Source organism: Cervus elaphus, chromosome 20, assembly GCF_910594005.1.
Source record: "Cervus elaphus chromosome 20, mCerEla1.1, whole genome shotgun sequence".
NCBI lineage: Eukaryota > Metazoa > Chordata > Mammalia > Artiodactyla > Cervidae > Cervus > Cervus elaphus.
The window spans coordinates 23,930,107-23,953,989 of record NC_057834.1 but is presented as its reverse complement, the minus strand read 5'-3'; the positions used below and the strand labels follow the sequence as shown (position 1 = coordinate 23,953,989).

Here is a 23,883-nt window from a genome sequence, read left to right as displayed (position 1 = left end):
CTCTGCCACTCTGTGTAACCTAGGGCAACCTAACTTTCCTGAGCCTGTTTCCTCACCCCTGGCAGCAGTCCAAACCTCACTGGGTTACAGTTGGACTCAAGAAGGCAATGTATAACTCCAGCTGGCTTCTAGTAGACAGTCAGTCAAGGACAGCTATTATTATCATTATTGACTAGGAGCTGATGAGAAAGCAATTTCACAACAGACTGTTTGCTCACTCTCTTCTTCTGGGCTCACGCTCTCAGGGTTGGGTAACCTCTGCTGGACCCCTGTACTGCTCTGCCTTTTTTTTTTTTAAACCACTGCTGTAAGACCCCTTTGGTCCTCAGCTCTTGGATTGTTCCCAAATGTAGCAATTCAACAATTTATTCCTGTAGGTGACAACATTCCCCAGAATCTGGCAATAATTTTGAACCTATTGCTGTGAGGAAACTTATGGTGGCCCAATGCCACAGTCACTGTCCACCAGTTAAACCTGAGCTCCCCAGAGGTCACTGAGCTCCAACATCCTTGGAGGGCATGAGAACTCCCACCTTTGGATGGTCAAGGGGTGTGAGTCCAAAGGCCAGGACTTCCCAGAGCCTCCTAGTCTTCAGAGGGAATGCACATAGGTTAGGGGACCACCAGAGCCCCTCTGGTGGCCCGTTGCAGCATCCTGAGTTGAGACTCCAGGAGGGGATGCCTGAGACCCACTGTGCTCGCTGTCAGCTGCAGCATCATCACCCTCTGGTGGCGGCGGAGCAGACATCAGCCAGGCCAGGCAGTGCAGCGTGCCCAGGGCTGTCTCTTCTCTGGCGGGCCGGCTGCCCTGCTACGGAGGCAGCTCTGGGTCCGGACCAGCTGTGAAGCCGTGGCTTCTCAGAGACCGTCGCTGTGGAGGCACTGCCTGGCCTGCAGAAAGATTCCTCTATCCAAAGCCATGTGACAGTCCCCCTACACCTGTTTCCTCCCGGAGGTGGGATCTAAAATCAAGGGGCGTGGACGCCGGGCCTCGGCTTCTCTCCAGCTGCCCTTGGGAGCTGGGTGACAGCGCGGGAGGCTCTTACAGCTGAGCCAGGGTCAGACGTGGGGGATGTTCTTTAAACTGTCAGGAAAACAGTAACAGTGTATCCTGTGTCTGCAGATATGCAAAGAAGGGGGGTGATGTTAAGCAACAGGGTACCCATCTATCTAAAGGAGCCCATTCTGACCCTAAAAACCATTGAATTAAATTTGAAATTTAAAAAACCTGCCCTCTTCTCCACCAGAGCAGGTTCAGAGAGTTTCACAAGGAATTTTCTCAAACTTGCAAAGAACAAAGAAGCCTCACTCCCCTTTTTAAACGTTATTTCAGGGACTAGAAACAGTAGGAAGACTCCCAGTTCATGTCATGATGCAATATTCATATCCAAAGACAGTACTCAAAAGTTTTAGATTGATATTACTTATGACCATAGGTGTAAAAATCCTAAAGAAAATATTCTCAAATACAGCAGTACATTTTAAAAATGCATCACAATCAAGGAGGGTTTATCCCAGAGATACAAGAGTGCTTTAGTATCAGATAAAAATCTGAGTTTAATTCACCACATGAAAAGTTAAAAGAGAAACACAAAACAATTCCCTGAATAGATGCAGAAATGCATTTATACATTCAATGATAATCATGGTAAAGCTTTCAGCAAACTAGGAGTAGAGGGTATTTTTCTAAGTGTACAGCAAATATCACACTTACTGGTGAAATGTGAGGAGTGCCATGAAACCCAGGTGCAAGGCCAAGATGGCCACTAGTAGCGCTATTTGTTGTTGCTGTTTAGTCGCTATGTCATGTGCAACCCTGTTGCAACCCCGTGGACTGTAGACCACCAGACTTCTTTGTCCATGGGATTTTCCCAGCAAAAATACTGGAGTGGGTTGCCATTTTTTCTCCAGGGGATCTTCGCAACCCAGGGATTGAATCTGTGTCTCCTGCATTGGCAGGCCAATTCTTCACCACTGAGCTACCAGGGAAGCTACCATTACTCTGTTAGAGGATCTGGTCTTGAGCTGTTCCATATGGCCGTCAAGAGCTACAGGTGGTTTTTCAAATTCAAATTTAACTGAGTCTCATTAGCCATATTTCAAGTGCTAAACAGCCATATGTGGCTACCATATTGGACAACCCAGCTATTGAACGTATCCATCATTGTAGAAAGTTCTATTTGCTAGTGATAGTCTAGCCAATTTAACAAAACCAAGAAAATGAAATGAGAAGCCTAAGGATTAGAAAGAAAAAAATGTTTCCCCTATCTGCAGACAATGTGATTGTCTACACAGGACATCTAAGGAAACTATTAGAACCTGCAGATAAACAATTAGATTTAACAAGAGTTTAGCAGTGTTACTTAGAGAAGGAAATGGCAACCCACTTCAGTATTTTTGCCTGGAAAATCCCATGGACGGAGGATTTCAAACATAATAAAGGAAAAAAGTAACAGGCACAAAAGGTATCTTTACAAGAGTATCAACAACTTTTAAAGAAATTAGGCATAAAGCTAACAAAAGATATGCAAGATAGAGCTCCTTGCTTTGGAGGAAGCCCTGGCTCCCAGCAGCCTTTATTTTTCTCGGCTCCAAAATCGCTGCAGATGGTGACTGCAGCCATGAAATTAAAAGACACTTGCTCCTTGGAAGGAAAGTCATGACCAACCTACACAGCATATGAAAAAGCAGAGACATTACTTTGCCAACAAAGGTCCATCTAGTCAAGGCTATGGTTTTTCCAGTGGTCATGTATGGATGTGAGAGTTGGACTATAAAGCGAGCTGAGTGCCAAAGAATTGATGCTTTTGAACTGTGGTGTCGGAGAAGACTCTTTTTTTTTTCCACTTATTTTTATTAGTTGGAGGCTAATTACTTTACAATATTGTAGTGGTTTTTGCCATACATTGATATGAGAGTCCCTTGGACTGCAAGGAGATCCAACCAGTCCATCCTAAAGGAGATCAGTCCTGGTTGTTTTAGAGGGACTGATGTTGAAGCTGAAACTCCAATACTTTGGCCACCTGATGAGAAGAACTGACTCATTGGAAAAGACCCTGATGCTGGGAGGAGGGCAGACCCTGAGGGCAGGAGGAGAAGGGGACGATAGAGGATGAGATGGTTGGATGGCATCACCGACTCAATGGACATGGGTTTGGGTGGACTCTGGGAGTTGGTGATGGATAGAGAAGCCTGGCTTGCTGCAGTTCAATGGGGTCGCAAAGAGTCAGACACGACTGAGTGACTGAATTGAACTGAGAATAAAGAGGTTGTTGTTGTAGTTGCTAAGTCATGTCCAACTGTTTGCAACTCCAGGGACTGAAGCACGCCAGGCTTTCCTGTGCTTCACTATTTTCCTGAGTTTGCTCAAACTGATGTCCATGAAGTGATGGGAGCAGATGCCATGATCTTAGTTTTCTGAATGTTGAGTTTTAAACCAACTTTTTCACTCTCCTCTTTCACTTTCATCAAGAGGTCCTTTAGTTCTTCGTTTTCTGCCATTTAATGAAAGAAAAGTGAAAGCGAAAGTCGCTCAGTTGCGTTCGACTCTTGGATTGTGTCCATGGAATTCTCCAGGCCAGAATACTGGAATGGGTAGCCTTTCCCCTCTCCAGGGGATCTTCCCAACCCAGGGATTGAACTCAGGTCTCCCACATTGCAGGCTGATTCTTTACCAGCTGAGCCACAAGGAAAACCCAAGAACACTGGAGTGGGTAGCCTATTCTTCAGCAGATCTTCCGACCCAGGGGTGGAACCAGGGTCTCCTGCAATGCAGGTGGATTCTTTACCAACTGAGCTATCAAGGAAGCCCCGCCATTTAATAGTGGTCTGCCTATGGTATGCATTTTTTACTAGTATTGCTATAATTAAAAAAAAAAAACAACTTTATTGGAGTATGACTGTTTAGTTTCTGCTGTACAACACGATCAACTATCTGTGTACATACAGACCCTCCCTCCTGGGCTTCCCTCCCACCCCCCACCCCAATCCCACCCCTTTGGGTCATCACAGAGCACTGAGCTGAGCTCTCTGTGCGGTATGCAGCCTCGCAGTAGCTATCTGTTTTACACATGGTAGTGCTCACGTTATTGGTACTCTCCCAATTTATCCTCCTCTCCCCGTCCCGCCCTGTGTCCACATGTCCATTCTCTACATCTGTGACTCTATCCTGCCCTGCAGATAGCTTCATCTGTACCATTTTCCTAGATTCCATATATATGCCTTGATACACGTGTTTTTCTTTCAACTAAAAGATTGAAAATTTATTTAAGGTAAACTAGCAAATTACAAATGGTTTTAGTATTCATTTCTATTAAGTACGTGTTTTGGTCAGATGTCTTTGGTTTGTTATATTGTCTAACACTACAGTTTGAATGGACATTTACCTGAATAACTATACCGAAATTAATGCTAATAGGTGTGTAAAATGAGGAGAGAGGATGGACTATTTAACTGAGCTAGATGTGTAGAGGTATGCATGTTTTTAAGTATCGATTCCAAGAGATGAGTCATTTTGTTAGTGGACAGGTAGATGGGATAACCACACAGCCAGGGACTGTTCTTGACAGATATACCCAAACATCTGTGCCCCTTCCTAGTTCTGCTGAAGGGGCCCTTTAATACTTGAACCTGACTGTAAAAAACGTAGGTAGCCAATCATAGGTCTCAAAACTAGCAGAGGGGAGATATAAAGGGACTGAAACATAGGGTTTGTTATAGAAAGTCAAATAACTAGAATGTGAAGTAGATACTAAGGGGTGATGAAGACAGGCCTGTGGGTGTGTGAGGCAGACAGGGAGGCTGAATCCAGGTCATAAGAAAATTTAATGCCAAGTTAGGGGGAGTGTCCAGTTCATCTTTGTATCCCCAGCACCTAAAAGAGTGCCAGATGCACAACAGAAACTCACTGTATACTTGCTGAAGGAATGAAGAAGCTTTAGGGAACCTCCGTGGAGAAATTACACAAGATTTAAAAGCCACTTAGGATTATTTCAAACTTGGGAGAGGCAATTTGACAATATGCACCAAGACTCTTTTAAATACTCCTATCATTTAACCCAGTAATTCTATTTATGGGACTCTGTTTTAAAGTAATAATCCTAAATGAGGGAAAGCTTTATGCATAAAGTTTATTACAATATTGTTTTTAAAAGAAAAAATGGAAATAGTCTAACAACTGGGAAACAAGTTATTGTGTGCCTTTCTCCTGTAGGGTATTTAATATGCTGTCAATAAAATGACGATTATAAAGACGATGTGATTAAGAGGAAAACATATATATTATTATATTAAGTAAATATAACGAAAACCCTATCAAGACGCACAGTTGAAGATAGGGTATGATTATAAATTACGGGAAGGGTGAAAGAGTTTGTCTGGGGGTGGTAACATTTTTTTCTTTTATCCTTCTGTGTATTTTCCCTACTTGTCCTCATTATTTCATTCACTTATCAAATATTTATTGAGAGCCCACTATGTATCAGGTACTGCCCTAGGAATTAGGGGAAACAGCAGTGAATGAAACAGAAATCCTGTCCTCACGAACTTACAGGTCAGTTGGAGAAGGCAGAAAATCAACAAGACAATGAAATGAGTGGTCGGCAAAAAAATAAGGCAACGAAAGAGAATAAAATCAACATCATTTACTTTTAGACTTGGAGGGAGAAGATACTCATCCAGGTAAAAAGACCGAATTAGATATTTGAGCAGCCGTAAGAGCGAGAGGCCCAGGAGGCGCCAGCCCGGCAGGCGACGCTGCAGCCGGGCGGCGGCGGGACGGTTGAGCGCGAGGCAGGCGGGGCTTGTGACGCGAGGGGCGGGGGCTGGAGGCCGCGGAAACGCCGGGCTCGGCTCAGCCCTTTCTCTCCGGGCAGGCGCGCGGAGCTGAAAACCAAACACCGGTCTTCCGCGCTCCTGGGGGCGGGGCAGACGGGAGTAGACCGCGTCGCCGGAGCCGAAGCCTTCGTGGAGTTGTTTTTTCGGTTGCCGGTCGCTGTGGCCGAGACGTCTGAGGTCGGGCTGATACGTGGGGAGCAATGGCGACCTTTGTGAGCGAGCTGGAGGCGGCGAAGAAAAACTTGAGCGAGGCCCTGGGGGACAACGTGAAACAGTAAGAACTCCCCAGACGCAGCCTCCGCGTCTCTGCGCGGGCGCTCCCCCGGCCTCTGGCTGCCCGCCCACCGTGGAGTGAGTCCACGCGGCCGCTGGGCCTGTGCGCCTCTCGCGTCGTTGGCTGTGGGGCTGTGGGTTTTGCCGGCGGGGGCCGGCGGGCAGCCCCGACTCACCCGGCTGGATGGGCCGCCCTCCCCGGTTTGCTCGGGACCCGGGCGGGCGCCTTCCCCCGGGGCTCTGTCCTGGGTGGGGCGAGCTAGGCGTACTCCACGCCTTCACGCCCAAGGGCCTGTTGGGCGGGTGCGGCCAGGGCGCGGAGTGCGGGACGCGCGTGGCTGAGCAGCGGCCTACCCCGAGCCGGCTCGTCTCTAGGTGGCCCGCTCCCGGAGGGCTTCGTGGAAGCGGAGGCTTATTGAGCTCAGGTGTGGTGCAGGAACTGTGGGTAAGACATGGAAAGCAATTTCGGAAGGCAGACAGACCCTCCGGTGAAATAGTCACTGAACACTGCTGCAGTTATAGTGAAGATAGCAGTAGCGAACGTTCATTGAACACCTCTTAAGCGCTCTAGATGTCCTATCTCATCTAATCCTCGCAACAGAGATGTGAGGTAGGTACAGTTATCTCTCTTGTTTCATAGATGAGAGGACAGAGATCTTAACTCTTCAAAAGTCATGGCAGTATTGGGGCCCTCGTGTCTGATTTCTCGCTCTGAAACCTTACCGGGGGGTTGCAAAGGATCCCAGAAGCTCCCAGACAGACTTTCACCCAGGTTATAGCAGGGGATCGAGTACATAATCGGGTCAGAGTCGTCGAAATGGCTGAGTTTAAAATCAGTAACTCAGACAAAGCCAGAGACACAGAAGGAACCCTCCGAAGTACAAGGACAAATTTGGAAATTTTCAACACAGTTTGATTACATGTTTATTTTTCTAAAATATTAGAAGCAAATTTTAAGCGTTTAAGATTATAATGCCTGTGTTATTGCTGCTAGATGATTTTTGTAATATTCTATACGTTTTGCAGTACTCAGTAGACACTCGCTTTGAAATGTTTTTAAAGGTGCAAGGTGTTTGGGGGATACTTTCTTTTTCTCCACTCTCTCTCCTCATTTTTTTATTTTTTTATTATAACTGAATTGAAGTTACTTAACTTGGATGTCATACATGAGTTTTGGTTTTTCCTTCTTGTGAAATTTTGATGTGGCAGTCTACTTTGTGTCTTACCAAGATATACAGAATTCCCATGTAAGACTTCTTGGAACACCGATGGACTAAATGGAATAATTAAAAAGTAAGTAAGGTGAAAAGACAGCCCTCAGATTGGGAGAAAATAATAGCAAATGAAGAAACAGACAAAGGATTAATCTCAAAAATATACAAGCAACTCTTGAAGCTCAATTCCAGAAAAATAAATGACCCAATCAAAAAATGGGCCAGAGAACTAAACAGACATTTCTCCAAAGAAGACATACAGATGGCTAACAAACACATGAAAAGATGCTCAACATCACTCATTATTAGAGAAATGCAAATCAAAACCACAATGAGGTACCATTACACACCAGTCAGGATGGCTGCTATCCAAAAGTCTACAAGCAATAAATGCTGGAGAGGGTGTGGAGAAAAGGGAACCCTCTTACACTGTTGGTGGGAATGCAAACTAGTACAGCTGCTATGGAAAACAGTGTGGAGATTTCTTAAAAAACTGGAAATAGAACTGCCATATGACCCAGCAATCCCACTTCTGGGCATACACACTGAGGAAACCAGATCTGAAAGAGACACGTGCACCCCAATGTTCATCGCAGCACTGTTTATAATAGCCAGGACATGGAAGCAACCTAGATGCCCATCAGCAGATGAATGGATAAGGAAGCTGTGGTACATATACACCATGGAATATTACTCAGCCGTTAAAAAGAATTCATTTGAATCAGTCCTAATGAGATGGATGAAACTGGAGCCCCTTATACAGAGTGAAGTAAGCCAGAAAGATAAAGAACATTACAGCATACTAACACATATATATGGAATTTAGAAAGATGGTAACGATAACCCTATATGCAAAAAGGAAAAAGAGACACAGAAATACAGAACAGACTTTTGAACTCTGTGGGAGAATGTGAGGGTGGGATATTTCAAAAGAACAGCATGTATACTATCTATGGTGAAACAGGTCACCAGCCCAGGTGGGATGCATGAGACAAGTGCTCGGGCCTGGTGCACTGGGAAGACCCAGAGGAATCAGGTGGAGAGGGAGGTGGGAGGGGGGATCGGGATGGGGAATACGTGTAAATCTATGGCTGATTCATATCAATGTATGACCAAAAAAAAAAAAATAATAAATAAATAAAAAAACAAAAAAACAAAATATAATTTTTAAAGATTATTTTAGTATTAGGAACAGTAATAAATCAAACTAGACACACTGGAATTAAAATTTAATAATCTGTTATTTTGGGCATAATTATTTAATTTTTTATAAACATTAATTGACTCCCAAAGATAAAATATTTTTACCTGAAGTTATAGTTTAATATGCATGTTGACTTTCTCCTTCCTTGCTTACTTAATTAAAAATTCTTAATTATTTTAATGAGTAAAATTGACAGCCTTTACCATCATTAATTACTGTAGCTTATTTTTGTAATACTGACTGCTAAACTTTACACTTTTTAAGCACGATAGACTTGTCACTCTTATATTTATGATGCTTACAAATATTTGAAAGTGAATGTTTTCATGCTACAGTAAACTTGGCTTGTGTGTATAATTGACTGATTAGATGCAATGATGCCCTCTGTGATCCCCCCCTTCTCACACAGGTCACCAGAAATGTTGAAGTTAGTGCTTCCTATTTGGTCTTTAAAGGTCAATGCTGGCTATCAGATGTTTTGTCAAATACAGATGCCAAAGCTAAATTTGGTGCATCTGTAGCTGAATCTCCATTAAGAATGCGATCAAAATATACCTTTGTGCAAGGAAGAGTTAGTGGTATAGTGTTGTTCTCTATTAATGTTTTCCATTGTCTTTTTTTCCCTCTGCTCCTTAAAAAGTGCTTCTTGGTTGAGCAGTCTGTCCTACAATATTTTCTCACATATCCTGCTTGAGTAGTTTTTCTTGGTTTGTACAGCCTGACCATTTGAATGCGGTTCTTGTTCATGGATAAAATACGTCAGGTATGTAAGGACCTCATGCATGAGTTGTTTCCTAGTTGATGCTGTTGTCCTCATGTTCTTTATGCCATGCTGTCTGCGCTTGTCAGCTTCTGGAAAGACATGAGCTTTGCTAGCTTACTCACTTTGTATAGTACTCAGTAGAGTGTCGGGTTCAAATGAGTGCTTAGTTTTTGGGATGATTTAGCCATATGTTATTTAATTTTCCCCAGGTATCTGCAGTGCTTCCTAGTCTGATTCATTTATACTCATCACCCATTATCCTCACCTACATAGAGGCTGGCTTACTTTGTTTTTCTTATTTTTAAGGAAAACAATCAGTTGTCCATGGCTATACAACGAGTTAATACAGGGACCAGGATTGGGAAGTGAGTCTTCAACTTGATAGCCAGTGCTGGCTATTTGGGCTATAAAGTTTGGAAAGATAGATAGCATCAGGTTGGCAGAGTCTTGTCTTCACTTCAAGTATGAAGTATTTGAAGCTATCCTTTCTTGAAAATAGGAACACAGGGTTTTTAAACAATGAAGTTTTTCTCATGTTACTCTCCTCTTTTGTTGTATGGGATAGGAAAAGACTTTTGCTTTTCTGTGGTACTTTATTTCACTTTTAAATTGTTCTTGTCTTTAAAAAGGCAGGGGAATCATGTAAGTGTTTGCTATTGGGAAGGTATTATTGGTTAATGAATTTGACTCAGGTGAAATGTTGTGCCAGGTTCTAGAACTAAACTTGTTTTGCTGTTGAATGAAATGGGTCTTGGGAAACTTTAAGTCTCCATTAAAGTTACGCATTTTCCCCAGCGGGGTTGGGGTGGGGAGTACAGGAACTCAAACAATTACATATATATAGTTATCCAGACTTAAGCTGATCTGTGTATAGGACAGCAGGAGAAACTGCCATGGGTATAATGGCAGTGAGAGCATTAAACTGCCTTGTTTAGGACTCTATTTTGTTGTTAGAAACTCAAATGAGCATTACAAAGTAGCTAATCGTGAATTGAAAGTTACTGTAAAACATGTACTAAGTAATTAACTAGTCCTGCTTCATGAATGAGGAGTAGCTTGCTTAAGCATTAAAACAAGGGGTGTGGATGTGAAAAATCAAGTATTTTACTCCTATTTTTAATAATGTTGTTAAGGTATAAAAGATTGAATCCTTTTCTTCTACCAGTTAACTAGTAATTTTTATGATTAGTGGTTGTTTTTCACTTCTAAAAAACCACTAAGATTCTCTTATGCTTAGGTATTTTTCTTTGTAGCAAGTTATTTTAGAAGCCCGTTCAACCAGATGGAGTAAAATTTGAGTTCAGTTGAGGGAAAAGGTCACCCAGCGTCCGTATTAATGTACACTCCTCAATCTATAAAACACAACAAACTTTAAAATATAAAGCTTTCTCAAAATTGAGGTAAAATGACAGACAACTTTTCGTTAGTCTCAGGGGTACAATATTAATGATTCAGGATTTGTGTGTATATTTCAGTGTGGCACCACAAGAAGTCTAGTTCACGTCTCTCATCATACATAGTTAAAAAATTATTTTTCTCTTGTGATGAGAACTTTTAATACATTATTGACTGGGGGATTTTGTAGAAACTAACACCCATGACCATCAATTTGTTATGTAAGTGAATATTGAAACACTCTGGTCAATAATATTCAGGTTAACAAAAGACTTATTGATACGTCTTTGGGCAGTAAGTTGTTAAGATCTACTCTCAGCAGCTTTCAAATATGCAATATTTGACAACTTTAATAATATTTAAAATAATTTTAAGTGTATTTTTCTGGGGAGTAGGTCCTTTAGAAAGGAAAGGTATAGCTGTGGTTTTTAGCTGGCTGACTTATAGGTCAGACTCTGTGACTACCGCTCAGTCCCTTTTAGGGAGGACTTTCCTCTTCTGATGGTATTCTGACTCCTCCGTAGCTTAAACAACTGAGTTATTTTCTCACCATTCCAGAGTCTAGAAGTCTGACATCAGGGTGTGAGCAGGGTTGTTGTTTTCTGAGGCCTCTCCCATTGGCTGTTGCCTGCTGTCTCTTGTCTGTATCCTAATCCCTTCTTATAAGGATACCAGTCTCATTGGGTTAGGGCCTACCCTGATGCCTCCAGTTCAGTTCAGTGTCATGTCTGACTCTTTGTGACCCCATGGACTGCAGCACGCCAGGCTTCCCTGTCCCATCACCAACTCCCAGAGCTTACTCAAACTCATGTCCATTGAGTTGGTGATGCCATCCAACCATCTCATCCTCTGTCGTCCCCTTCTCCTCCTGCCTTCAATCTTTCCCAGCATCACAGTCTTTTCCAATAAGTCAGCTCTTTGCATCAGGTGGCTAAAGTATTGGAGTTTCAGCTTCAACATCAGTCCTTCCAGTGAATATTCAGGACTGATCTCCTTTAGGATAGACTGGTTGGATCTCCTTGCTGTCCAAGGGACTCTCAAGAGTATTCTTCAACACCACAGTTCAAAAGCATCAATTCTTCGGCACTCAGCTTTGTTTATAGTCCAACTCTCACATCCATACATGACCACTGGAAAAACCATGGCCTTGACTAGACGGAACTTTGTTGACAAAGTAATGTCTCTTCTTTTTAATATGCTGTCTAGGTTGGTCATAGCTTTTTTACCAAGGAGCAAGCGTCTTTTAATTTCATGGCTGCAGGCACTATTTGCAGTGATTTCGGAGCCCCCCAAAATAAAATCTGTCACTGTTTCCAATGTTTCCCTATCTGTTTGCCATGAATTGATGGGACTGGATGCCATGATCTTAGTTTTTTGAATGTTGAGCTTTAAGCCAAGTTTTTCAGTCTTCTCTTTCTCTTTCATCAAGAGGCTCTTTAGTTCTTCTTCACTTTCTGCCATAAGGGTGGTGTCATCTGCATATCTGAGGTTATTGATATTTCTCCTGGTAATTTTGATTCCAGCTTCTGCTTCATCCAGTCCAGCATTTCTCATGATATACTCTGCATATAAGTTAAATAAGCAGGTTACATAATTACCTCTTTGAAGGCCCTGTCGCGTTCTGTGGTACTAGGGGTTAGGGATTCAACATATGAATTTGGGGGGAAACACAACTCGGTCCATAACATTAAGGAATGCAAAATTTCCTTCTTTCCCTGGGAGTTGAGGGAGATAAGGTGAACTTGGGGAAGAAGCAAAACCTGAGGTTCTTAATATTGCTTCTGCCTCTGCAGATACTGGGCTAACTTAAAGTTGTGGTTCAAGCAGAAGATCAGCAAAGAAGAGTTTGACCTTGAAGCTCATAGACTTCTCACACAGGATAATGGTAAAATAATCTGGGGAGTTATTTTATGGTTCCGAAGTTTTCCCAGATCTGCAATAAATTAAGTTAAAATTTTTTTTTTGGTTTTAGTAGTATGTAAGGTCATTTAAATAATGTGGATATTTAAAAGTAAATGTAAAGAATGGCAGAGTAGGGGATATCCAAAGTCTTTAAAAACTAGACTAAAACAGTGGGTTCCTTATGTTGTAAATATTGTGTACTTGACTTGTGACAATCTTCCCTTTTTCAGTCCATTCTCACAACGATTTCCTCCTGGCTATTCTCACGCGTTGTCAGATTTTGGTGTCTACACCAGGTAAGGGAGTGGAAATAACCTCTAGGGATGTCAGTCAGCAAAGCCACAAACTCTGGGCTTATTACTAGGCTCTGGCTGCCTTTAACAGACGTGTTTGCAAATGAAATGTTCTTTGAACTGCTTAGAAGACACATTTTATTATAAAGTGCTGATTCTTTTATAGGACCTTTTTAAAGCAGGTAATTTCACTGTCCTTACATTGACTTTTGGGCTTTACTGGGTTTCAATTACTTAAGTAAACCAGAGGTGAGGAGGCGACTAGTTAGTCAGGAGGAAGAAGCTGAGGAGAGTGAAGAGAGGGCAATTTGGTGGTTAGAAGAGGTTTACCAGAGGATGGATTTACCAGAGGAGGATGAACCAGGCGGAGGAGAAACCACAGCATATGTTGAGAACTTGGATTTTCCTATTCTTAATTCAATGAGATGTTAGCACCTGTTAAGTGCTTCAGCCTGTGTTTGGCAAACTATCGTGGAGAACAAAGGTAGAGAATAGCAGCGAAGTAGGGAAGTGCATGGAAGCCAAGTCTGTCACTTCAACCTAAGAAAATGAGTATGACAGAATGATTTTTTGCCCCTAGTTTTTTGGAGGTTTAAGTGGTACAAGTCACCTCTTTCAATCTTATTTTAATCAGTTAGTCAAAACCAAATAAATACATTAGAAATTTGCCTCATGGTAAAGCTTATCCTGGGCCCTTGTATTTTCAGGTACTGTTGGTTTTTGTTGTTTCTTTTAAAGGGCCTGTGGTGATTCTAATGGTCATTTATTAAAAGCCCATGTTTGTCTAGGGAAAGTGGAGTCACTCGGTCGTGTCTGACCCCTTGTGACCCCCTGGACAGTAGTAGCCTACCGGGCTCCTCCGTCCATGGGATTTTCCAGGCAAGACTGCTAGAGTGGCTGCCATTTCCTTCTCCAGGGTTCCCCCCACCCGGGGATCGAACCCAGATCTCCTGCATTGCAGACAGGCGCTTTACCATCTGAGCCACCAGGGAAACGCCTTTTATCTAGAAATGGCTAGTATTTTGTATCATCTCCCTCTGCTAAGCTCTGTTGTAAGATCGAGAATTCAGATAAGATATCTTAAAGGCCTGTTCTTCACACTCAAGAGAAGTTACCGTTGGTGGGAAGAGTGGTAAAGAGTGTTTGTTTATGGAGATTGGTGTTAGAGCAGGGAGGCTGCTCTCCACCCCTCATCACACCCCTTGCTGCACATTCTACACTGTGTCTGATGTTTAATTTAAATAGAAGTGGACTTTTGCCTCTTAGATCATAAAGATAATCCACTCTATTGTTTAAAATTTAATTTGATCAGAAAAGCGAACATTTTGTGAGGACGGATCTTACTTTTTAGGTAGATATATTCTGAAGTGCCAGACACCCAAAAGATTCAGTGGGATGACTGGAATTAAAAACTTTGGTTGATAGAAGTTAGGAGACTTGGGTTCAAGTTTAAGTTTTGTCACTAGCTTATATTAGGTGATGTATTTAATTATTGAATGTTGTTAGCTTCCATGAGACAGTAATATCTACCCCACATGGATATAAAAAAAGCAGGTGAAAGAACATGTAAAATTTCTCTTAAAAATAAATGCCAATAAAATATGAAGTGATACTAGTATAGGTGGCTGATTTTAATTAAAGCCTTTGATACTCTTGAATGTTTGTTGTTGGTTGTTTAAAAATAAATGAAGATACATTGGAATTTAAGAGATTATTTCTCCATCAAACATCCAAAATATCTTTCCTTAAAACAAAATATTTGTTGGAGATGATTTCCACTAAAAGTATAATATAGAAGTATAATTTTTTTGTGTGTTAATAATTGTGGTCAAATTGCTTACTATTTCTCTAAGCCAGGCAGGAAAGATGGTTTTAATAATATTATTTGTTGACTACTAACAGCTGGGTCCTAGACACTTTATGTGCATTGTCTTTTTTCTTAAAAGTATTCTTTGAGATATTTTTTTCAAGTGTATGTGTAACTTTGGTTTTTTTGTTTGTTTAGCTTGGTCTTTCTTACCATGTTACAGGTTACTATCAAATGTCTGATAATTTGTATTTAAGAATGAAGCATAAAACTGCCTGGAGGTTGCCCTTTAGAGTGTCAGGAGGCCTGTCTAACAGCTGTTAGAGTGGGGCTGTGCTCGAGGGTGCCAGCACCCATACCAGCTACCTGAGTAAAGCCAGGACATCTTGTTTTATTTTGACTAGAGAAGGGTTCTCCATTCCCCTGTCCTTTCGCCTGTCACATGCACCTCACTACGCACGGGAGTGAGCGGGCGGGTCTGGCTGTGTGGACTCGGAAGGGCCTGCATTGATTTACTGCTGTGCTCCAGTTGTCTTGAAATTCTTAACTTTTGATCAGGGGACCCATCTTTTTTTGTGTTGTACTGAGCTCAGTCCTGGACGTGAGGGAAGACATTTGTATAGATGACTTTTCAATATAGATACTCCATTAATCTTGTTTTTAGCTGTACTGTCCCTCCTGCTTTCCACTGGACTCACCTACAAATTCAGATTCTTTATGGATGTCTACTAGTCCGGTTAACTGAGTTCCACCTATTTGCCAGGCTTGCCTAGCTTAGGTCATAGCTCCCATGTGTCCACTTTGTAAGTTGGCTCCTTTTTAGCCTATCCTTGGAATTTGGTGAGATCTCATCTTGGTCTGCCACTCATTTTCCTTTTAATCTCTGTTGTGGATGTGCCATTTACTTTTTTCTACTGTTGTTTTTAGTAGGATCTTGAAAGAGAGAGGAGACACATACATGTGCTTAGTTTGCTATCTTGAACTAGAAAATTCTGTCCTGCTTTTATAATATTACTGCTACTATTAAGCAGACAAGCACCCCATAGACAATTAAAAACGTGAGAAACAAATTTGTCTTCCTAAAAGAGCAATTTTGGTTACAACTAGAAAAAAAAAAGTGATTTGAGAGAATTTGAAGTCTTGTTTAGAGAAGCAGAAAGAGATCTGAATTTAAGCATTTATTGTTTATTTCCATCATTTGAGCATCTCATACTTCTTTAACCCAAAGTGAAAACAAACTTAACAGTTATCAGTTGTCATTCTTTTCTCTTATGATTGTTATTTTTCTGTCTCATAGAGGGTGCTGGATCTTTACCCTGGACAGGGGGTTCTGCAGCCAAACCTGGAAAACCAAAGGGAAAGAAAAAGCTTTCTTCTGTTCGTCAGAAATTTGATGTAGGTGGTTCTTCAGTAGATCTTGGTAATGACTGATTTAAGAACTGTTGTGATGGAACTGGCTTTAGTTTTTTAATGAATATTACAATTCTGGTAGGAAAGTTGAAAAAAGGTGAAGAGAAAAAGATGTTATTTGGGGAGGAAAAGATGTTATTGAATTTGAAATTGGGACTCAATCTTTGAAACCCTCTTTACCAAAGTGTCTGAATTTTTATACTTCTAGTTTGTTATTGCATAATTATTAATATGTTTTCATTAGTATATAATGATTTTTCAGTGATTCAAGAACTATGCCTGTGTTCTTTTCCCTCTAAAATATCTTTGGGAATGAATAATGTTACTCAGATTGAAGACTTCTGTTCCAAGGGTCCAGGAGGTCTAGAGGCCTCCAGCAGGATCTTGGTGATGCCCTGGTAAACCTTGAGCCTTCTGGGGATCCTCAGAGAAGTCTTGAAGGCATTGGACTATGAAATTTGTAAACATTTTAGAATAACTTGCTTTTTCAGGTTTATATCCAGGGAACAAAGTTTCCCAAAAGTATCCCTCTTATAGATTTGATTGGGTACTTTACTGATTAACATCAACAAGCATGTATTTACTTCTAATTTTTGCTCTATGTTTTATATCAATAATATTCGATCTGGAGGGCGTCAGCATCTCCAGAAAGGCGTACTTGCTTTAAAAAAGCATGTTTGATATAAAACAGTTTTATACTTGAAAAATGGAAAAGCAAGTTGCTTTTATAATACAGACTTCAAATAGGAGAAGCCATATTTCCTACAAAATCTAGTGAGCTGGACTTAAGCTAAAGCTACAGGGGCATATCTCCTACTGATGGTGGAGAATATAAACGTGCTATCAGTATCTCCCAGAGCAAGGCTGGGGTTATATAAGTGGAAAAGATTGGGAAAGGCTATTTTTTAAAAAACTAATGACTGTCTTAAAAAGATTCTGTGTTGAGAATTGTTAGTGGAATATAATGTAACTGAAGAGTTATACTACCTACATTATCTTGGAATATTTGTTATTAGATCTGTTACGTTGGTAACAGAAATTACCAATTTTCTGAAACATTCACTGTATCTTTCTGCTTTTAGAATCTGCTCACTTACAAGTGTACTTTAAATGTTTTGACTTGTTTGAAAGTAGTTTTATATCTTCTCTTTCTCCCCATTTGTTATTTTTAGCACAGAGCCATATATTCTGTGATTACTAAGGAATTAATTAAATAGAATAAACTACTATGCATACTACTACTATTTCCCTAAACTCATGTCTTCATTATTAATATGTAATGGTTGTGAATCTGTGATTGTTTGTGCATGAGTTACTTTTTTTTAAACTCTTGTGGTTTAGTTTTGATGGCATTAATTTGTAGGATCTCAGGTCCAATTCATTGGTTACTTTTGTTTGTGTCTTTATTACTTGTCATGTAATGAATAATTGTGAAAAGTTTTCTTACCTATAGCATAGATTCCAGCCTCAAAATCCCCTCTCAGGAGCCCAGCAGTTTGTGGCAAAGGATCCCCAGGATGACGATGACTTGAAACTTTGTTCCCACACAATGATGCTTCCTACTCGGGGTCAGCTTGAAGGGAGAATGATAGTGACTGCTTACGAACACGGGCTGGACAATGTCACCGAGGAGGCTGTCTCAGCTGTGGTCTACGCGGTGGAGGTTGGTTTGCTGGTGTCAAAAACACTCCTATAGATTGAATGTGCGGCTTGTGTGTGTTATTCAGAGTTAGTACTGCAAGAAAAGAACTAAAATGTAACTCTGATTTCAGAATTGCCTTGCTGAAATTGTTTCCTCTTGAGGGAAGAAACATCACAATCCAAACAGTTGCTTTCAGTTAACAGACTAAGCTTTTCAGAAACGTTACTGGTGGCATAACACTTTTGATGTTTAACTTGTCAACACTGGGAGAGTTTTTAAGCAAAAAATTGAGATTGAGAATCCTAAAGATTAAAATAACTTGATTTTGCTGTAGTACAGCATTTGAAGAGCATTACTAGGTGTGGTGTCTGAACCGTGGGATTCTGTCTCAGCACACTCTTCCGTTCATTAATTTTACTCATTCAGTTACTAGACAAAACTTCCACTGGGGTCTACACAGGTACTGACAGGTGACATTGGGTCTTTCCTTTTGATTCTCTGGGCCTCTCTTTCCTAGCCTGTACCTCAGATTATAATAGCTATCTCATGAAGTTTTAAGTTACAAAGGGTACCATGGTGTCCTGACATGAGATGGTCTTATTGGTATAGTTGGAATGCCGTGCCCCCGGCTCTGCTGTCAATAATGGTAGTCTGGGACTAGTCTCTTCTCACAGACAGTCTCTAACCGTCTCTTAGGCTTCACAAAGGTGAAGAGATGTTAAATACCTAATATCTATTTATTTCCTGTATATATCTGTCTTTTATGTGGCTTTTGAGAGAGCCAGGGTTCTATATATGCAAGGATTTTAGTAGATTGGGCACTATAACCAACATATTCCTGATCTTAAAACATTTTGTACCATTTTCAAACAAGCTTCAAGGTAGTTTGCTACTTTAAAAAATTACTTGTTTTTGTACTTATATTTAAAGCTATCTGAAAATCATTTTTGAGAGAGAGGAGCCAATTTAGAGGTACAAAGATTTTAATAAATTTCCGAAGAGCAAGCTCGTCTTAAGTAGAACTGGATAAAAACGTGCCTCTCCCTTCACTCCCTGCTAGACCCGCCCACTCTGGTGTGGCCTGTGGCTTTTTAGGGAGCATTCGTTTGGCTTCAGCACTTGCTTGCCTTTCTCACATCTCCATTCACTCAGTCCCAATAAACATTGTTTGGTCAATGGGAGTTTTATGGTTTGCTTTTAAGAGGAGTTCATGCTATTTTTCTTTTTTTTTTTTTCTTGTTTTTACAGAATCACCTTAAAGATATACTGACATCAGTTGTGTCAAGAAGGAAAGCTTACCGATTACGTGATGGTCATTTTAAATATGCCTTTGGTAGTAATGTGACTCCACAGCCATACCTGAAGAATAGTGTAGTAGCTTATAACAGCTTAATAGAAAGGTATATGAAGTTTCTTGTGATTTTTGCATCCATCCTTTCTAGTTGGTTACGCTGCTGCTGCTGCTAAGTCGTTTCAGTCGTGTCCGATTCTGTGCGACCCCATAGACGGCAGCCCACCAGGGTCTGCCATCCCTGGGATTCTCCAGGCAAGAACACTGGAGTGGGTTGCCATTTCCTCCTCCAATGCATGAAAGTGAAAAGTGAAAGTGAAGTCGCTCAGTCGTGTCCGACTCATGTGACCCCATGGACTGCAGCCCACCAGGCTCCCCCGTCCATGGGATTCTCCAGGCAAGAGGACTGGAGTGGGGTGCCATTGCCTTCTCTGCTGGTTACGCTACTCTTATGTAATAGACCACCGTTAAATAATTGGTTGTTGAGTTTCTGTGAGTCTAGGGTATGTCTGAGAGCACTAGTTTTATTTTCTCAAGTTGCTTCCTTGCATAACTGGTGAATTCTTTTGGTGCTCTATAGATCAGAAGTGAAGTTGTAGAGTTTGGCTGCGGCGTGTGGTTTAACGTGAGCCCCACTATCTCAGGGCGGTGCATCTTGAGGACTCCTGGGGCCGCACCTCCTGGTGGTGGGAGTGGGCCAGTGTCACTTGGAAATGTGGCCTGTGATTGTTAGGTCAAGGTTGGGCTTCTTGATGGTGGGAGGAGGTGTGGTGGGCGTTTCTCCAGGTCCTCATCTGGCGTTTGTTGCTGGAGCTCAAGATGGTGGCCTGGGCTGGGTGTCATCAGTTGCTCTTGGCATCCTCTTGTGCAGATCTGGTCTTTCAGCTCCGATCTCTGGAACCTCTCTGCACTCTACTGTGGGCTCCCAGGACCTCTATGCTGTCCTGAAACATCCCTCTGAGATGACCTGGATCACCTTCCCTTTGTTGTCTCTTTTCAGGGAGAAGAGAGGTAGAAAAAAGTGTGATTGGGAAGGCTGGCTGGAGTGGTGATGGGGAAGAAGTAGCTGGCAGGGAAGGCAGGTGGCGTGATCGTGGTGGGATGTGAGGCGGGACAGCGGGCAGGGAGCCGGGGCAGACGGTGCTGACGCCGCAGGGGGCCTGCACTGTGCTTGGTTCATGGCTCTGCAGACCTCGACTCAACTCACGAGGCTGTTTGAAGAGCAGCGGCTTAGACTGGGTTCACTGTTTCAGACGGCCAGAGGTGAAGGTTTATGTTCTCAGCCTCATTCACGTGTATCTGTTGTGGGTTATTTGTTCTCCTTTGCGAGTCATTCGTCTTGAGGGAGAAACAGCCCCTTGTGTTGGGTGAGTGCTGGAGCAGTGTCTGAGCCTGCCAGGCCTCCGGCCACCCTCTCTCCCTGCCAGCCTGTCCCTAAGGCTCCTGCTTCATTCTTGGCCACCTGTTCTCCATCAGGGCTGCCTTTGGCTGGCGCCGAAACCCACGCTCACAGCCCACTTGTGCTTTCCTCCGAGTTCCGTCCTCGCTGTTTGACCTGTGTGTCCTCCAGAGTGGCAGAGCTTATCTCCTACTGTATAATGATACGAAAATCATGCTTGTCTTCCCAGTCATATCTGGGTTCTATTTGGGGAACTTGGCAAAATTTGGATGCGTTTTCTCTACCCCCCTAGTTTGGCCTGTCGCTTCTTTTGTGCTTTATCTTCTTTCTTTGCTTGTTATTTTTTGATCCTGTTGTCTTAGTTTCCTCTCCAGGTCAGTCTGCAATTTCATTTTCCTTTAATTAGGGTCTATTATTTTCTTCTACCTAGAAGCCCCTTAAGGGCAGGAAACAATTTTGACTCTGTATCCTGACTTAACAAATATTTTGACACTTGTGGAGGGAGGGGGGTAAGTGCAGTTGCACTGCATTTTATTTGAAGCCCCAGAGATGGGCTGCCTTTAAAAATGAAAATTGTAGGTTATTCATGTATACACTGGCTGAAAAATAATTGGATTTCTGGTTCATTTTGAGATATATATTATAAGAAGTTTTCTAGCAGACCGTCCCTGTCCTGGTTGTTCAGTGGTTTCCCTCTTTCTCACTGGGACTGTTTCTGGCACATTTCGTTTCCAGCCCTCCAGCCTTCTCTGCTCCTTGTGCCGGTCAGAACCCAGCGTCCCACCCGCCCCCTGATGATGCTGAGCAGCAGGCGGCCCTCCTGCTGGCGTGTTCTGGGGACACACTGCCCGCGTCTCTGCCTCCAGTGAACATGTACGACCTTTTTGAAGCTTTGCAGGTAACTCTTGGCACCTTAAGGTTTATCTAGATTTATGGATAGATTCAAAGTTTCTTCAAGTCTACAAAGATAATATTCACTAGCTTTCCCATTTCTTGACTTGTTTTTCAGTTTTTATTGCTATTAAAGTTATTGTTTGTTATTAATACTAGCCTTATTTTCAAATCCTGCTCTCAGGAATCCTTCCTAACTTACCTCCCCCATTTCTCACCTTTCCGGTGAAAGGAGAAAAAAAAACTCCTTGTTCCCTTATTTCTCCTTCAGAGCCTTGTTATTTCCTTGTTTTTTTGTTATGTTTTGGGTTTTATTAAGTTAACAGGTTTGTGTCTTGTGTGTGTGTATTTTGTTGATATAAACCTTACTTTCATTTTCTGTGTACTGAAGTATAATTGGAGACATGCTGATGTTTTTATCCCAGGTACACAGGGAAGTCATTCCTACCCATACCGTATATGCTCTCAACATTGAAAGGATCATTATGAAACTCTGGCATCCAAATCACGAAGAGCTGCAGCAAGACAAAGTTCATCGCCAGCGCTTGGCAGCCAAGGAGGGGCTTTTGTTCTGCTGAATTAGGATTTGATGGTGTGGGACCCTCAGCAACCTCATTGATTATTGAATTGAATGTTTTGGGGATTCACATTTCAAGACTTAAGTGTATAGTGTACATATAATCTTTCCTATGGAAATGAGACAGTACATTTTGTGTTGCTACTGTGACGCCATTAATATAAATCTGATTTTGATAATGACCCATATCTCTCTTGTGTATGTGTGTGTGTTCCCAATTATGGGACTAGGCACTGAGAAAGTTCTGTGCCTGGAATAGCGATGTTTGGGCATCTGAGCCCTAGTATCCTATGGTCTTCATGTGAGGTAGGTGACATTCTAGAACAAAGAAGCTGTTATAACTTTGTCTCCACAATCAGGAGGATGTCTGTTTGTTCAGAGACATCATGTATTCTGTATCTGGCAAGTCTAAAATCTCTGCTTTTCTCCTGAAGAACTGTTTTTTCTTAAACTGCTTTAAACAAAGTGTTAAAAGTTGGTTATCTTTGTTAGTCATCAGTTTAGTATACTTTTTTTTTGTGACCAGTTTTAACAGATACAGTTGCCTATTACAATATCATAGAAAATAAGACTTAGAAATATTATGCTGTTCGATAAGATAAAGTCTCTTCTTTAAAAACCAAATGAGAATAATCTCTTAGGATGTAATTAACTTTATAAAAATATCTTCTCATAATTCCTTTCTTTTAGAGTTGTTAGGCCCAAAGACTTTGATTGGTAGGTTCATCTATTCCTATAGACGTCTTTAAGAAGTTCAGGTAAACATACTGGATTTATACTTGGTTAATTCTCCTGTTCTTGTGAAATATCCTTCCAAATGGCAGTGTTGCTAATAACCAAGTTTGTTTCTTAAAAGATATGTTGCTTTTTTTATTCAAGAGATGTTATAGGTAGATACACTAGAATATACAGATGGGTTTAAGTAGGTCTAAATAATATATGTGTAGATAAGTATGTGTGGTTCAATATCTGGATCTGTGCATTTGTTTTTGTATTTTAAATGCAACAAATAAATCTTTTGGGGGAAAACTTACATAACGAATACTGCCTTCAGAAATATGAAGAGCCTTGCTTTATGAGATCTTAGCAGAAACTTTTCAAAAGAATGTATCAGAAAGATAAAAAACAGGTTCCAATTAAGGTGTGTCATCGCTTCCTTTTGTGATACATAGATTAAGACAAAAAAATAAATAGCTTAGTTTCAGTTCTTGGCACAACTCTGAAAAGTCATTTAGAGTTTTGGATAACTCAAGAATTTTTAGGATTTCTAAGAACTTGAACTGATACCTAAGTGTGTATAGTGGATCCATACTATATCTTGAGCCTCAGTGCTAAGTGTGTATTACATTTCCTGTGCTCCATAGATGGAGAGACACCTAGACGTCTTGAACATGCCCTGCTGCTCATTACAAGGGCAGGTTCCCACTGAAATCCGTGTAGCAGTGGATCTCCAAAGAGAATTCCTCACTCCTCTATAGGACCTGGCCTAAATCCCTACTCACCATTCTAGTGGGACCAGAGGACACCAGAGGACTCCCAAGTTTTGGGCCTACACTCTTAAGGTCTGCTTTCCATGCCAGTTTTCCTCAAGTATCATTTTATACAGTGGAGAGATGAGGCTAGGGGCACGGCAGGCAGGTAGAGTCATTGATACTTAGGATTTTTCAAGATAGACTCTCTGATTCAAATATTTCAGTTCCACCAAACACTGCCTCCAGCTCTAGCTCCATTTTGGGATCCTGAATGCAGTGCATCTTTTATAATTAGGTTCTTAAGAAATCATGAGTGCTTATTGTCAGGCATCATTCAGAAAAATAACTGCCTCAGAGAGGAAAAAGGCAATTAGAAACCAGGTAATTTCAGGCTTAGAATAAAGCTTATTTTTCCTTTAGAGATTTAAGTAATTCTTTAAGCTATAGGTGTTATCATTGTTCAAAACCAGATTTGGTAAGGCCCGCCTCTCTACCAGGCACAGATGCCGGTTTAG

At 41.5% G+C, this 23,883-nt stretch overlaps 1 protein-coding gene across 1 annotated transcript; it reads left to right on the top strand.

Annotated features, from left to right (window-relative positions):
* The first annotated feature begins 5,974 nt into the window (after window positions 1–5,974).
* Window positions 5,975–23,036, top strand: TADA1 (transcriptional adaptor 1). Its single transcript, XM_043876299.1, has 8 exons — window positions 5,975–6,109; window positions 12,478–12,569; window positions 12,817–12,882; window positions 15,984–16,081; window positions 17,550–17,759; window positions 18,987–19,138; window positions 21,164–21,326; window positions 21,745–23,036. Exons 1-8 carry the CDS (start codon window positions 6,036–6,038, stop codon window positions 21,895–21,897), a joined length of 1,008 nt encoding a protein of 335 aa, XP_043732234.1. The 5' UTR covers window positions 5,975–6,035; the 3' UTR covers window positions 21,898–23,036.
* Window positions 23,037–23,883: the final 847 nt, after the last annotated feature.

What these genes read in the sequence shown, in the direction of transcription:
- TADA1 (XM_043876299.1), top strand. Translation starts at nt 6,036, where the DNA reads ATGGCGACCTTTGTGAGCGAGCTGGAGGCGGCGAAGAAAAACTTGAGC. An exon ending in ACTTCTCACACAGGATAATG is followed by an intron (nt 12,570 to 12,816) that starts GTAAAATAATCT and finishes TCCCTTTTTCAG; the next exon opens with TCCATTCTCACAACGATTTC. An exon ending in TATAACAGCTTAATAGAAAG is followed by an intron (nt 19,139 to 21,163) that starts GTATATGAAGTT and finishes TTTCGTTTCCAG; the next exon opens with CCCTCCAGCCTTCTCTGCTC.